Source organism: Xenopus laevis, chromosome 8L, assembly GCF_017654675.1.
Source record: "Xenopus laevis strain J_2021 chromosome 8L, Xenopus_laevis_v10.1, whole genome shotgun sequence".
In the NCBI taxonomy this organism is placed as follows: domain Eukaryota; kingdom Metazoa; phylum Chordata; class Amphibia; order Anura; family Pipidae; genus Xenopus; species Xenopus laevis.
This window is the reverse complement of record NC_054385.1, coordinates 123,238,752-123,254,675: the sequence shown is the minus strand read 5'-3', so window position 1 is coordinate 123,254,675 and position 15,924 is coordinate 123,238,752. Positions and strand designations below refer to the sequence as shown.

The 15,924-nt window shown below is 38.2% G+C and overlaps 1 protein-coding gene across 1 annotated transcript; it reads right to left on the bottom strand.

The window, feature by feature from the left end:
• Positions 1–3,848: 3,848 nt before the first annotated feature.
• XB17329856.L (Fc receptor-like protein 4 L homeolog) lies at positions 3,849–15,519 on the bottom strand. Its single transcript, XM_018231670.2, has 6 exons — positions 15,411–15,519; positions 12,126–12,170; positions 10,245–10,520; positions 9,452–9,772; positions 6,568–6,849; positions 3,849–4,242 (listed from the first exon to the last, which is right to left on the bottom strand). The coding sequence occupies exons 3-6, from the start codon at positions 10,459–10,461 to the stop codon at positions 4,115–4,117; spliced, it is 948 nt and encodes a 315-aa protein (XP_018087159.1). The 5' UTR covers positions 10,462–10,520; positions 12,126–12,170; positions 15,411–15,519; the 3' UTR covers positions 3,849–4,114.
• Positions 15,520–15,924: the final 405 nt, after the last annotated feature.

The following is a 15,924-nucleotide window of genomic DNA, read 5'->3' as shown; positions in this document are numbered from 1 at the left end:
TATCAAAAATGGTATATGGGGAAACTGAGAATCTGTTTATGTTTGGAACCACCAAAGGTTTATAATTAAAAAATAAACCAAGTAAGCAATATCATATGTTGTATAGGTACCCTTGTATCTAACTTTAGGATCCAAAAAGCCTCCCTCAAGTTCAAAGGACACATAACATCACCCCTTCTAAGGGGTATCCTAACATGTTCTATAACTTTTACACTCAGGCCCTCAATGCCATATGGGCAACATAATACAAAACGTTTACCTACTGGGGATCTATCCTTGTTCTCAGTAGCTCTATTATGCTCCCTTATTCTTGCCTTTCAACAATGCATGGAGCGGCCCACCTATTGTTTCTTACAATGTTTATATTCCAGGAGATAAACAATACGTTTGGTATTGAGATAATAGCAACCCCTACTTTGATAAGTAGACCCAGTATCCCATAAAGCAATTTGTAATCTAGACTAGAGGATCCCTTTGCTTTGAAGTCAGCAAATACAGTGGATGGATAGGACTGTACCTATAGGATTTTTTCTCAGTGAGATATTTTAGAGTTTTGCCAGAGTTAAGCTGGATATAGCATCAATGCGACTGTGTAACATCCATCAAACAAAGCGATATCTACTGTATTTGTTTCAAGAACCACTGGTGCCAAAGTTGGTTGAGAGATCAGTCCTGAGTGTGTAATTCAGTGTGGTTAAACCCTTCCTCCACCAGTACAGCAAGGCACTTCCTGACATAATGAATCTCATGTAAGAAATGCTCTACCAAGTGTTGCAGCTGGCCAAGGTCAAGTTGGGTAAGAACAAGGACATTGCTACATACCCGATAATGTTCCATCTTTTATAAAAGTTACAGCTATATTTGCATAAATAAAGCAAAAGCTTCTGATAAAGTGGTGAGATGCCACAAAATGAGTAAAGTGTAAGGTTCTTTGGTTACTGAATTTAAAGTGGACCTGTCACCCAGACACAAAAATCTGTATAATAAAAGTCCTTTTAAAATTAAACATGAAATCCAATTTCTATTTTTTATTAAAGCATTCGTAGCTGTTGTAAGCTCATTTAAAAATCTCAGCTGTCAATCAAATATTGTCTGCCACTCCTCTATGCCATGGGAATAGAGGCGGGCAGACAATTACTTTCACTTTCCATTCAGCACTTCCTACATGTCACTGCTCTCCCCACATTCCCCCGTTCTCTTTACCATTTAATTGTGTAGCCAGGGCATGGGGATGGACATCAGGTCCCCCATTCTGGTGCACAAACAAGATTCTGAGATGATACAAGACTTGCCTTAATATCAGTGTGCACAAAATGGCTGCTGCCTGCTTGCTATAATTTTGAAATCCCAGACTGAAGGAAACAAGATTCAAATAATTTATATAGTGTAATTAAAGTTAATTTTGCTTGACTAATGTGATAAAATAGGATTTTGAATAATTGTTTGGGGTGACGGGTTCCCTTTAATATTTATTTTAATAAAAGCTACTTTTTAATATGAAAAATGGTTATACTGTTGATGTGTAACTGAGCAAACAGATTCTGTAGTTTACAATGAGGGTGTTACTGGAATTAAGCTTGAGTTAGTCTGGGTGTTCCTGTAATGCAGTAATGCTGAAGAAAATTGGCCTTAATCTTATCCCTTTAGTGCTACATTAAGGGGCAGATTCACTAAGGGTCGAATTTCGAAGTTAAAAATACTTCGAAATTCGACCCTCGAATTGAAATCCTTCGACTTCGAATATCGAAGTCGAAGGATTTAGCGCTAATCCTGCGATCGATCGAAGGATTTTTCGTTCGATCGAACGATTAAATCCTTCGAATCGAACGATTCGAACGATTTTAATCCAACGATCGAAGGAAAATCCTTCGATCAAAAAAAGGTTAGCAAGCCTATGGGGACCTTCCCCATAGGCTAACATTGACTTCGGTAGGTTTTATCTGCCGAAGTAGGGGGTCGAAGTTTTTTTTAAAGGGAAAGTACTTCGACTATCGAATGGTCGAATAGTCGAACGATTTTTACTTCGAATCGTTCGATTTCGTTCGAATTCGAACGAATTTAACCAATTCGATGGTCGAAGTACCCAAAAAATACTTCAAAATTTGAATTTTTTTCATTCGAATCCTTCACTCGAAGTTAGTGAATCTGCCCCCTAATCTGTCCCTCCATGTATGACCCAGCTCTGTCCCTCCGTGTATGACCCAGCTCTGTCCCTGTTTTGTCATTCTGTTCTCAGCCAAATCCCTGGTAATGTGTGTCTCTGATTTCTGTCTATGACCTGACTAGCCCTCCTAAATTGCTTTTTTTTTGTTTGACATTTCTCCTGCCACTCTCCTTGGGTGTTCTCTTACTCTCTGCCACCAGCAATAGTGTGAGTGGTCCCTGCCTGCAGACAGCTACAGTATGCCTCAATACAATGGGGCTGCTGTAGGTTATTCCATACATTGCCTTGGAGCTTAGGGTTTAAGTAAAGAGTCCCAATCCCATTTTAGCTATAACTTAAGTAAATAACAAACAAAGCTTTTTCTATGTTGCACTGACAAGAAGGACTCAACTGTAGGGGTCCAGAATATACTGAGCAGTCATAAATCCTGAGTAGATCTCCTAGTATTTGTCTATAATGTCCTCTAATATACTTATAAATAGTAATCATGTCCCCTCAAGCACCTTTTTTCCAGAGAAAACAACCTCAACCTTAACCGCCTACCCTCATAATTTAAATCTTCCATCCCTCTAACCAGTTTAGTTGCACAGACATCTCTGTATTCTCTACAGCTCATTAAGATCCTTTTTAAGGAATTGCACTTGCACTTCACCATAAATCAGACTCAACTGTGCTGAAAGTTTTCCTGTTGGTGTCATTTGTGGAGTTCAGCATGAGAGTGAGATGCATGCCCAGTTCTTCTGACAGAGGAGTACTGCACCTATTCATACATGCTGCGGAGTTGATGGGAGCTCCAGGATTCCTCTGCTTCAGTAGGTGCAGCTGCGCTCAATTCAGAACAGGAGGCATGAACAATTGAGCGATGCTGTGCAAATAACTTATTTTGATGCGAATACCATTAATGAATATACATTCAGCAGCATCACTAAATTATATAAAGCTCAGCACACCATAAGCATAGTTTGTTATAATTGTAGGGGGTTAAAAGAGTTCTCTGCCTTCCCCACCAGAAAAACTTTTCAGAGGACCCTACGCACATAAGCGTTCTTGCCTGCCAAAACCCCCCACCACGTGCTCACTCTGAGCACGTCAAATTAAAAGAAGAAGAACTGCTGGGTAAATAGATAGGCTGTGCAAAATAAATAATGTTTCTAATAGTTAGTTAGCCAAAAATGTAATGTATAAAGGCTGGAGTGACTGCATGTGTAACATAATAGCCAGAACACTACTTCCTGCTTTTCAGCTCTCTAACTCTGAGTTAGTGAGCGACTATAAGGGGGGCCACATGGGAAATAACTGTTCAGTTAGTTTGCTTTTGGCAAAGCATTCAGCTCAAATTCAAAAGCAAACTAACTGAACAGATATATTTATAAAATATGGTTGAAATTACTTCCTTTAGATAATACACCAATGGGTAATGTTATCCATAATACTTTACTGCCTAAGGGTAAACTATCATATTGGTAAAGTCACCCTACTGTTACTGTATTATAATATATGAAAAATGTGTGTTTGTTATTTACTTTCCTCCAACCCTCCTTCCTATCCTTACCCCCCCCACTTCCTTTAATAAAGGAATCAGCTAACTGTCAGTTAACACTAAAACTAATATATTGGAAAATGAAAATGCTATGTCATTCATGTGATTGTAAATGTTTTATTGGATATTAAAAATTCAATACAAAAATAGGTAGGATTTATATAGGCAAAAGGTTGACCTTAAAGGACATTTCTCTTTCTTAATCTCTACTGTGCAGTCCAGTTGACTAACAATCCACCATGCATTGAGAGTATTTTATATACAGAGGGCTCAGGTGACATATCAAATGCTTTAGATCAGGTGGTTTGTCACATCACTGGGTACAGACATGAAAACACACTCAAATCGCACAACATTCTATGAAAGCATTTGACTAAGCAGATCTTTGGAAAGCTAATAGTCAATTCTTTCTACAGACGAGACTTTGGCTCCATCTGCTGGTCCCTCTTGAAGCCATAGAACAGAAGACATGAAGCCAGAAGGAATATGAAGGCCGACACTGCCAGTCTCACTTTATTCTGCACTGTGTAATTTCTGTCTGGATTGATAAATAAAGACGAATAAATACACTGTCATCATCATCCCATTTTCCTTTAGTTATTAAGATAATTGTACTTTTTACCGTAAATAAATTTAGGTTTTAGCATAGGTTATATCCCTGCATAGCCAAACTTTTCTTGTCTCTTAAAGGATAAAGGTAAAGGTGCTGTTGTAGCAAAACTCATTCTTATTAACAGTACACATGTCCCTTAATATCTTGGAGTAATAAAAAAATGAATCAATGTAAATTAAAAAAGTGCTTAGAATAGTATCCTTATTAATTTTGCATTTACTTATTTTAAACGTTTACTTATCCTTTAGCATCCATTGGATAGAATACTGCGCCTGAATAAAACTGCTTACAAGGCTGCGTATTACTAGCTTTGTATACAGGATCTAAACACTGACTGACAGCTCTCTGAGGGGAGCTCTCTGATCATCAATGAACAGCCAAGAGGCACCTCCACCCTAAGGAAAGCTGGGATATATATACGAGTGGTTTGACTGACATGTCAAATCAGTTAGAAACATAGGAGGAATGCCAGATATTACACTATTACATATATACATGGAGTAAATCAATGTGGTGTATGAGAGAAAAAATAGAAAGGAGAAAAGAATGTCACATAGGGAGACAGAGAGAAATGAGAAGTAAATGATACCTTGGCGCTTGGGGAAAGTAGGATAGAATGGCACTTGGGAGAGGGAAGAAAGAGGGGAGATTGGCATTTGAGAGAAATGAAAGAAGAAAAGAATGGCACTTGGTAGAGGTCAATAGAGGAGAAAGTGTCACTTGAGAGAAAGGAAAGGAGGAGAGAATGGCACTTGGCAGAGGGAAATAAGGTAAAAGGGGATGAGAATAAAATTGTGCTAGGTAGAACGGAAAGAAGAAGAGAATGGTAACTGGGAGAGGGTGAAGGAGAAGAGAAAGACACGTTACTTGTGAGAGGTGAAAGGAGGAGAGAATGAAACTTGGAAGTACCCCAGGAAGAAAGCAGAAAGGAAATAAAGAGAGAAGAGCACTTGGGAAGGGGTAAGGAGGAGATAATGGCACTCGGTGGAGAGGAAGAGGAGAATATGGCACCTTAAAGAGGGGAAAGGAGGAGATAATGGCACTTGGGAGAGAGAAAGTAGGAAAAGCATGAGAGAATAAAGGAGTGAAAGACTGCAGAGGAGGAAATGAAGGCTGAGAGATACTGATAGTGTAAGAGTATAATCAGAAAGAGCTACTTGAAAAGTAAAAAATGAGGAAGAAAAAACAGAAGAGAAGCAGCCTGGAGAAGAAAATATGCAGTGACTAGAAATGAAGGATATTCCCTAATAAACAAAAACTGGAAAAAACATTCAGTGAATGCTGCTGCTTCTTACTAAGTAAATGAGACCTAGAGGCAGATTTTTCAAGGGTCGAAGTGAAAATTCAAATTTAACTAGGGAATAGTCCAAATTCGATTTGAGTTTTTAAAAAAATTTGAATTTCAAAATGTATCATGTACTGTCCCTTTAAGAATTAGAATTCGACTATTAGCCACCTAAAACCTGACGAATTGTTGTTTTAGCCTATGAGGGATGTCCTAGAATCAATTTGGAGTCGTTTGGTGGCATCCTGATAATCTAATTTTTTTCGGAGAAAAAACTCTAATCGAATTTGCAGGTTGATCCTATTCACCCGAATTGAAAAAATTTGATTTTTTTTTTTTTTTAATAAATGTTGTTTTTAACTTGAAAAAGAGTTTATGGGAGTTTTTATAAAAACTGATAAATCTGCCCCCAACTGGATTTACACGGGGAGGCACATTTATCAAAGGTCGAATTTCGAATTCACGTGAGTTTTTTAAAACGCCCCTACACTCCCATAAATTCGACCAATCAAAATGTATTATTAAATTGAATTTTTAAAACTCGGACTAATTGAAATGACCTGAAAATTCAATGGAATTCAAATCAAATTCATTCAAATTCCATTCGAGTTTTTTCTCCGAAGGCTGCAAACATCTCCAAATTGATCACTGGTCCTCTCCTATTGACTTAAACAGCAATTCGGCAGGTTTTAGGTGGTGAATAGTCGAATTCTAATTTTTAAAGGGCCAGAGTATGAATCTCTAAAGGGCCAGAGTATGAATCTTGAAAATCTAATTAGAATTTTTTAAAATGCTCAAATCGAATTTGGATGACGCCTTAGTCGAATTTGACAATTTTGATCATAAAAAAAATTCAAAAATTAGAATTTTCGATTCGACCCCTGATAAATCTGCCCCCTATAGTCAGGCTAAAATGACTGAGTTTATAAAAGGGACATTTGTGCCGTGACTCATTTCACACTTACCTTGGATCTGGATTTTCATCACTTTGCTGATTTTCAGTATAGAAACAGTAGGAGTTGCTGCAGCACAAGAATAATCTCCTAAATCTTTGGGCACAACTGAATAAACTTGGTATTTTTTGGACAAACTGAATTTCTGCACAGTACTCCCATTTACATAAAAGGCAAATTGCAGCTGTGTGCTTCTTCTGGATGGATGAAGGGCTGTATCACAGGTTATGGTCATGTTACTGCCTTCTGCCAGGGGACTTGGACTCACTTTTACTTCTGGTCTGGAGAACAACTCTGGAAAAGGAACCAAATTGAACTTTATTTAAATGGGGATAGTGGCTGAAACTGAAATATCTCTCAATTAAACAAGCGTGCCATAATCACATTCCTTTAATGGAGTGTTTGGCAGAAAAGCACTAAATTAACAGCTAAGTGACATTTGACAAGACTGGGGACCCAGATGAATAATTCTCACTATGGCTTATTATTTCCTTTATTTTTGAATCCCCGTCACCTGTGTGGGTTGGCATTCTCCATTGGCGCAGAGAGGTGTATGACAACTTCCTGCTATGCTCAATATATTGATTGGGAAGACCTGGTTTTTCCTCTTTGGCCTCCATCTGTTCTACAAGCTGGATGTCTGCTGGGGAGCCTGGGGCAACAAGGTCCCAGTAAATAGTTCTGTCCTAAGGGGACCAAACACTTAGAGAAGTCCAGAATCAATACCCCATGAATGAAGTTAGACAGCAATGGGATAGCACTGTTATAGCATGTTCTAGGAATGTAAGTTATTATTATTATATAATACACAAAAAATTATATCCTTATAAACGGTGAGTTCTGATGTCATCAGTTATAAACGGTGAGTTCTGATGTCATTTCTGTCACATGACTCACTGAAACTTGTGTATTATAATAAATAAAGTACCCCCAATTGCAAAACATGAGGATATTAGAAGTTACCTCGGAGTTCCATGACCTGTATAAAAAAACTTGGCCTTCGGCCTCGTACTTTTATATGGTCATGAAACTCCTCAGTAACTTCTAATATCTTTATATTTTACAAGAGGTGGTACTTTATTCACTATATAATTATTATTAATATTATTATTGTTATTATTATTATTATTATTAACATGTATTTATATAGCGCCAACATATTTTGCAGCGCTGTAAAGTAAATGTGTTTATACAACTACATCACATGAATTACATATGTAGAACATATGAAGTTCCATACATCACAATCAATACAGGTATAAATGGTGAGGAAGGCCCTGTGCAAAAGGGCTTACAATCTAAAGGGAAGGGAATTAGACACAAAGTGTGGGAGTGGGCAAGATGAGAATTAAGTGGGTGAGAGATGTGGTACTGTATCCTAGATTCTGCCCTGTCATTCACTCCTCATATCCAGTCACTTATTAAATCATGTCACTTCCACCTAAGGAACATACTGTATCTAATATACGATCATTTATCACCCAAGATGCTGCCAAAATTCTTATTCACTCTCTCATCATATCACTTCTAGGCTACTGTAACTCTCTTTTAATTGGCCTCCCCCTCCAGAGACTGTCACCTCTCCAGTCCATAATGAACACTGCTGCGAGGCTCATACACCTCAGCCACCGCTCCTCCTCTGCCTCGCCATTCTGTCAATCCCTGCACTGGCTTCCGTTACCTTTCAGAATCAAATTCAAATTAATGACACTGACTTTCAAAGCACTTCATAACTCTGCCCCACCCTACATCTCTGAACTCATCTCTATATACTCACCCAACCGCTTACTACGCTCCTCTACTGACCTGCTACTCAACTCTTCTCTCATTACCTCCTCACATGCTCGCATTCAAGACTTTGCAATGGCTGCACCCCTCCTCTGAATTTCTCTCCCACAGTCTGTCCGACTTTCTCCCAACCTTTCTGCTTTCACTACCAAACGCAACACCACATACAGTACCACATTTCTCACCCACTTAATTCGATCTTGCCCACTCCCACACCTTGTGTATTACTCCCTTCCCTTTAGACTGTATGCCTATGCATAGGGCCTTCCTCACCTTTTTGTACCTGTATTGATTGTGATGTATTTAACTCCATATGTTCTATGTATATAATTCATGTCATTTAGTTGTATAATCACATTTATTTTACAGTGCTACTCAATATGTTGGTGCTATATAAATACATGTTAATAATAATAATAATAATAATATTGCATTTGGTAGTTAAGCAGAGTGAGGGTAGGCTTCTCTAAATAAGTGCGTTTTAAGAGATTTCTTGAAAGGTTGGGAGAAAGTCGGTTAGATAGTTTAGCTTGAAAGAGCAGTCCTGTGCTCCAGCTAAGGACTGATAGATGGAGGTAACTCTCCCTTATGCATAAATGGAGGGACCTCTGTATTGAATATGGACCCCTAAGGGAGAGGCAGTCCAATATGACTGACATTGTGCCAAGCTAAACTGTAAATTTTATTCTGGACCAAGATATGGTTACATATACTGTAATATATATCATCTGCAGTTCCATGGAGCAATAATCCTTCGCAAGATACACGAGGCACAAAAGCAGACTGCTTAGCAGTAATTTGTAGAAATTATTGGCATTTTGTATTCTGAGAAAAAAAGAGCAGTGGCCGTAAAATATGAAACATTATATAATGTAGAGAACATTGTAGAGCTTCTTTTAGCAGCCTCCATGATAGCTGGGAGTTTAGATTGGAAGTTGTGTTAAGCAAGGCCCTCTTTAACTCTTGTATGGCTTACCAGTTGTGTTATGTATGCAACTGGTATGTTCGGGGTACACAAAGCAAAATATGTTGGCTTCATATAAATGTATTAATATTAATAGTTCCTGCTAGCTAGAGGAATCTGACAGGTGTCCCTGTTCCTACTCACCAGTTATCTGGATAGTTACAGTAGAACTCCTTTTATAAACTCTGTTATCTGATGTTTCTGCGTCACAGAAATAATTCCCAGAGTGTTGCAGCTGAACAAACGGAACTTCGTATTCATTGGAGAGACTGAGCTGTAGAAGCCAAGCATTTAGGTCACTTATGGAACTGCTCTGCATGGCTCCATGTGTCATTTTGTAGAAAGAAAACTCCAAGTCAGCATTATTTCCATACTTGTGTTTCAGTGTGTAGCATGTTAAGGACAAGGGATCCCCTTCGGTTATTGGGTTTTGCTTGACTTTTATTACAGGTTCTAAAAAGAGATCTGCAAGAATAGATCATCCAGTTAACATGCACAGTATGTATTATCAGCAGAAAATACAATTAAGTTATTTATATGCAGTAGATCTTTCCATTAGTCCTTTGTAATAAATGTAACACCCTAAAGCAATACTGAAAAATAATTTTATATAGTCTTATTATAAAGGCAGGGAAATCACAAAGCTTGGGGACTGATGATTGGATCAATGTTTACATCACCCACACCTCTTCCTGAGAAAATTGGCCTAAATAAAACGTTTAAAAAGATTGATCCTGCCATCATTTTTGTTACACTATAGCTCTGATCCTGAGAGTACATCTAGAATCCCTGCCATAAAGCAAGTCAGGACTGCTGTTTGCAGGGCTGTTATATTTTTCAATACAACACGAACATGTTAGGGAAATCTAAACTAATAACAATACAAAAAGTTGGTTTAGAATTATGTTCTGCTATACGGCAGGTTGTAGATTCCTACCTGGTATTTCAATATAGACAGCATCACTTCTCTGTTCTCGATTCCAGGTTCTAACTGCACATGAATAATATCCCGAGTGCTCAGCTTTAGCCGGGGAAAATTCCCACTCACTGGTAGAACTGAATTGGTACAATATTGTTTCATCTCTGTATAATGCAAATTGTAGGTCTGAACTCTCTCCTGGTGAGGTTGGAGTATAATGACAGAATATGGACATATCAGAACCTTCAATGATCACATCTGGGCTCACTCTTATTTCTGGATCAGAGATCAGTTCTAAAAGTGAAAAGAAGAACTTGGCAAGAGCAGCAAGAACATGGAAAATGCACAATCCTGGCACCAATCTATAAAAGAGTTTGTTTCGGTTGTCCTGAGCCTTGGATTCAGTTGGGCTGAAAACTAATGGATTTTGTATAAATGCAAACATTTTTATCCCAGACCAATTTATGAAACATAATTTTATTTCTTCTTACTGACAGTTAGGGGCAGAGTTACATAGGGTCGAATATCGAGGGTTAATTAACCCTCGATATTTGACTGCCGAATGTAAATCCTTCGACTTCGAATATCGAAGTCGAAGGATTTACTGCAAATAGTTTGATTGAACGATCGAACGAAAAATCCATCGATCGATTCTGATCCATCGATCGAACGATTTTGCTTCGACCTAAAAATTGATAGAAAGCCTATGGGGACCTTCCCCATAGGCTAACATGGCACCTCGGTAGGTTTTGGGTGGCGAAGTAGGGGGTCTAAGTTTTTTTTAAAGAGACAGTACTTCGACTACCGAATAGTCGAACGATTTTTAGTTCGAATTGTTCAATTCGAAGTCGTAGTCGAAAGGTCCAAGTAGCCAATTCGATGGTCGAAGTAGCTAAAAAAATCATTCTAAATTCGAAGTTTTTTTTATTCTATTCCTTCACTCGAGCTAAGTAAATGGGCCCCTTATTGTCCAACTCTTACAACGTTAGCGTCGGAGCAGGTCAAGGGGCTGCGTAGTGTAGAGAGTGTTACTGCTCTCTTTGCATTAAAAGAGTTTAATTTCCATTTATAAATATGGAAATTATGCTCTTAAAGGAACAGTTCAGTGTAAACATTAAAACTGGATGAATAGATAGGCTGTGCAAAATAAAAAATGTTTCTGATATAGTTAGTGAGGCAAAAATGTAATGTATAAAGGCTGGAGTGACTTGATGTGTAACATAATAGCCAGAACACTACTTCCTGCTTTTCAGCTCTCTAACTCTGAGTGAATCAGTGACTTACCACATGGGTCATAACTGTTCAGTGAGTTTGCAATTGATCCTCAGCATTCAGCTCAGATTCAAAAGCAACAGGTATGACCCATGTGGCTCCCTCTCAAGTCAATGATTGGTTACTGCCTGGTAACCAATCAGTGGAAAGCAAGAGAGCTGAAAAGCAGGAAGTAGTGTTCTGGCTATTATGTTACACATCCAGTCACTCCAGCCTTTATACATTACATTTTTGCCTAACTAACTATATTAGAAACATTTTTTATTTTGCACAGCCTATTTATTTACCCCGTTTTTATTTTTATACTGAACAATTCTTTAAAAGTTACCAGAGGTGTATTTTTGGTGCCCCTGATAACTGGCCACTTACTGCCACCTAAAATAAGGTTCTCACTTGCTTCATGGCAAGAGAGGCCCTGGTTCCCTATTTACTGGCTCCTCCCTTCAATACGTAAGCGACTGGCTTGTCTTCCATTTTGAAACACAGCAGCCAAGTCTCGTCTTGGGTTGGCTTGCCTAAGGTTCCCATCCAGCTTGGCCCAGCACTGCTCTCTCACCTATTATATCTATTATAGACCTCTCAGAACCCAAGCTCTTCCAAATTTCCAGTGAAAAAAAATGAACTTACCTGTGCCCTCCTCGAATGCTGTTAAATAGTAGAAGAGAGAGGGAGCTAGACAAAAAAAAAGAAAAGAACATCACTGAAACAGAATTTACATTAGAACTGTATTATCCAAAGCAAAGTGGGTTACATGGACTGGTTTGTTTTGTTATAATCTGGGAAGGGAGATGAGTTTATCAATACTGTAAAAGCTCGGGCAGCCACTACCTGCAAGAGAGATCCATAGAAATACTATTAATGTAGGTATCGGGCATTTTTTCACTTACCTTTTCCTACAGCGGTGATTCTGGGGTTGTTGTCACTTCAGACAGTGACCTCGATGCTGCTGCCCTCCTGCTGAGCTTTTACAACTTTAACGTTGAAGCAAGTCAAAGGGGGCTGCGTAGTGTAAAGAGTGTTAAAACTCTCTTTGCATAAGAGTTTCATTTCCATTTATAAAATTGGAAATTATGCTCTTAAAATCCGTCTTCAACAAATCAGCATCCCCATATAGTAATGCAATTTGGGCTGCTTCATTCTGCTATTCAAAACCAAGCGGTAGTACAGGTATGGGACCTGTTATCCAGAATGCTCGGGACCTGGGGTTTTCCGGATAACGGATCTTTCCTTAATCTGGGTCTTTATGCCTTTAGTCTACTAGAAATTCATTAAAACATTAAATAAACCCAATAGGCTGGTTTTGCTTCCAATAAGGATTAATTATATCGTAGTTGGGATCAAGTACAAGCTACTGTTTTATTATTACAGAGAAAAAGGAAATTATTTTAAAAATTTGGATTATTTGGATAAAATGGAGTCTATGGGAGACAGCCATTCCGTAATTCGGAGCTTTCTGGATATTGGGTTTCCGGATAAGGGATCCTATACCTGTACTTCTACTTTAGACACCAAAGGGGGAATGTAATAAAAGTCGCAAAGAGCAAAACAATTCGCACCAATAACAATTCAAATTCACATCTCGCAATGTAATATTCTTCCTTAAACTGTTATTGCACTGCAAATTTTGATTGCGCACTTTTAAGAAGTACTTGAAGGTGTCGTAATCTTTTGGAGAAAACTTAACATCTTTTTCAGTAAGAAGTTTTATTACATTAAGGGGCCCATTTACTTAATAAAAAAAACTTCACATTTTTTTTTGGCGACTTTGACCATCGAATGGGCTACTTCGACCTTCAACTACGACTTTGACTTCGAATCGAACTATTCGAACTATTCGAACTATTCGAACTATTCGAACTATTCGACTATTCGACCATTCGATAGTCGAAGTACTGTCTCTTTAAAAAAAAACTTCGACCCCCTAGTTCGCAACCTAAAACCTATCGAAGTCAATGTTAGCCTATGGGGAAGGTCCCAATAGGCTTGCAATCTTTTTATGGTCGAATTAAAATCCATCGAATCGAATGAATTGCGGTAAATCCTTCGACTTCGATATCCGAAGTCGAAGGATTTAACTTCGACAGTCGAATATCGAGGGTTAATTAACCCTCGATATTCGAGCATAAGTAGTTTCCGGGTTCGCAAAAGCTATATTAAAATTTGTTCATGCAAAGTCATAGCTTTTCTCATTGCGAATAGTTTTTCCTTTACCGACTTTTATTACATTCCCCCACAAGTGATTTACTGGCACTGGCAGAACTGCAGTTCTCCACATGTATACATTATATTATTCTGTATGACCACCCCTATATACTAACATTAATGATCTAAGTGAAGTAAAGAAATATGTAGGGGGATTGGTGGGAGAGAGAAGGGTTTCTGTAACAACTAAAGGAGATCAAGCATGCCTCCCAACATTTTGGAAATAGAAATAGGGACTACAAATAAAATAAAAAAAGACCACACCCACACCCCCCAATTACCCTGTTCATTTTACAAAATTTGACAGGTTATGAAAGATTGAAAGTTTTTATGTGTTATTACAGTTTTGCTAATGAAGATGAATTGCCTTTTCAGCTGCAAATCAGTTTCCCCAAGAGACCTGCTTATCTTAAATTGTTACAATTGCTTCTTTGCTTATCTTAAATTGTTACTAAAGTATCTAAGTGCACCTGCCACATATTCTGGGATCTCAGCCAAAAGCTAATTAAGTTAGAAACGTCGTATCTTTTTATGTCTGTTCAGTGCAGGAGATTAAAAAAAAAAAAGGCACTTGCAAGGAGATATGGTTACTCCTTACAAATATAGAGGATAGCAGGGGCATATTTTCACATAGAAAAGAACAATGGATAAGAAGCATGAACCTTAAGATTTAAGGAACAGAATTTGTACCCGAAGATGCAAATGGTTCTTCACTGTGAGGGCAGTGGGGCTGTAGAATACTCTACTGGATTATGGCAGATTCTGTTAGTGCCTTTTAAAGAGAACTAAACCATAAACATTAATATGGCTAAAAATATCACATTTTATATAGTGCACCAGCCTAAAGTTTCAGCTTGTCAATAGCAGCAATGATCCAGGACTTCAAACTTGTTACAGGGGGTCACCATCTTGGAAAGTGTCTGTGACACTCACATGCTCAGTGGGCTCTGATTGGCTGTTGAGAAGCTAAGCTTAGGGCTCGTCACTAATTATCCAGCAGAAAATGAGCTTCCCCTGTAATATAAGCTGATGCTATAGGTTTGCTGATTATTAAATTCTGATGCTAATTGCACTGGTTTCTGTGCTGCCATGTAGGAATTATCTGTATTAATTACTAATCAGCCTTATATTGTGACATTTCTATTCTATGTGTACTGTATATTGTGAGTGGGTCCCTAAGCTCAGTAAGTGACAGCAGCACAGAGCATGTGCAGTGAATCAGCAGAAAAGAAGATGGGGAGCTACTGGGGCATCTTTGGAGACACAGATCTTTACTGCTAAAGGGCTGTGGTTGCCTTGGGCTGGTACAGAAGCACAAAACATCATGTACAGCATTTCTAGCCTACTTCTTTAGTTAAGCTTTAGTTCTCCTTTAAGAGGACTTGGAAGACTTCATAACACAGTAGGGAGATTTACAGTAGCACATACACAACCAATAATATACAGAAGGAAAATGGATTGCAAAATTACCAGTCTGTAACAGTACAGTGTATATTATCATTTTCATTATAGTTTGATTGAAGAAGTCGGGGTTCTGAATGTTGTCTAAGAATTGTCACTAGAGGAAAGACTGGAGTAAAAGACAGAGAGACACAGGTACTTACTGAACAGGATCCCAAACAGCAGGACTAACATGTTGCCTGAGACTGGGGCACTGACACTGACACTCTATAGTAAATACTGTACTTAGAAGTTTCCACCCAAACTTACCACTTATGTTCCTTCCTGTATCAGTGACCACTGTCCCTTTATCTGATCTCCTTCGTGTGGTTTCAAGTTGGTACAAGAGTTAGTGGGACAAGGTTCCAGCCCATCTGTAACAAACTAAAAAGCCACAGGTTGACTAGATGGATCTGATTGGTCAGTTTCACTATTACAGAATCACAGAGCTGAGCGCTGACAGAAAACAGAGTCTTGTTAACTGACTAACCTACATACGTTTTACTGCTTAGCTGTTTTTATTCTGGAATATCTGGCTGATCAAAAAATGTGTTTTTATTTCTACCTGGATTACAATACTTCAGTGGCTGAAATTAAAAGCCATTTTTCTTTGAAGAAAGAAACATTTCTCTGTAGCGATAAACATATTTTGTTTCCGATAAGTATTAATTATATACTAAAAACAAGAGAAAGCAGTAAAACCCCACACTACCTTACTAAAATTAATTGAGATCTAATTATATAAGTGCTTAGTGCTATTATAAACATATGCTTAGTTCTCAAT

Coding starts and splice junctions, on each gene's coding strand:
- XB17329856.L (XM_018231670.2), bottom strand. CDS start 10,461: ATGTCCATATTCTGTCATTATACTCCAACCTCACCAGGAGAGAGTTCA. Junction 9,773..10,244: donor TGTCTATATTGAAATACCAG/GTAGGAATCTAC, acceptor CTATTCTTGCAG/ATCTCTTTTTAGAACCTGTA. Junction 6,850..9,451: donor TGTAACTATCCAGATAACTG/GTGAGTAGGAAC, acceptor TTCCTTTTCCAG/AGTTGTTCTCCAGACCAGAA.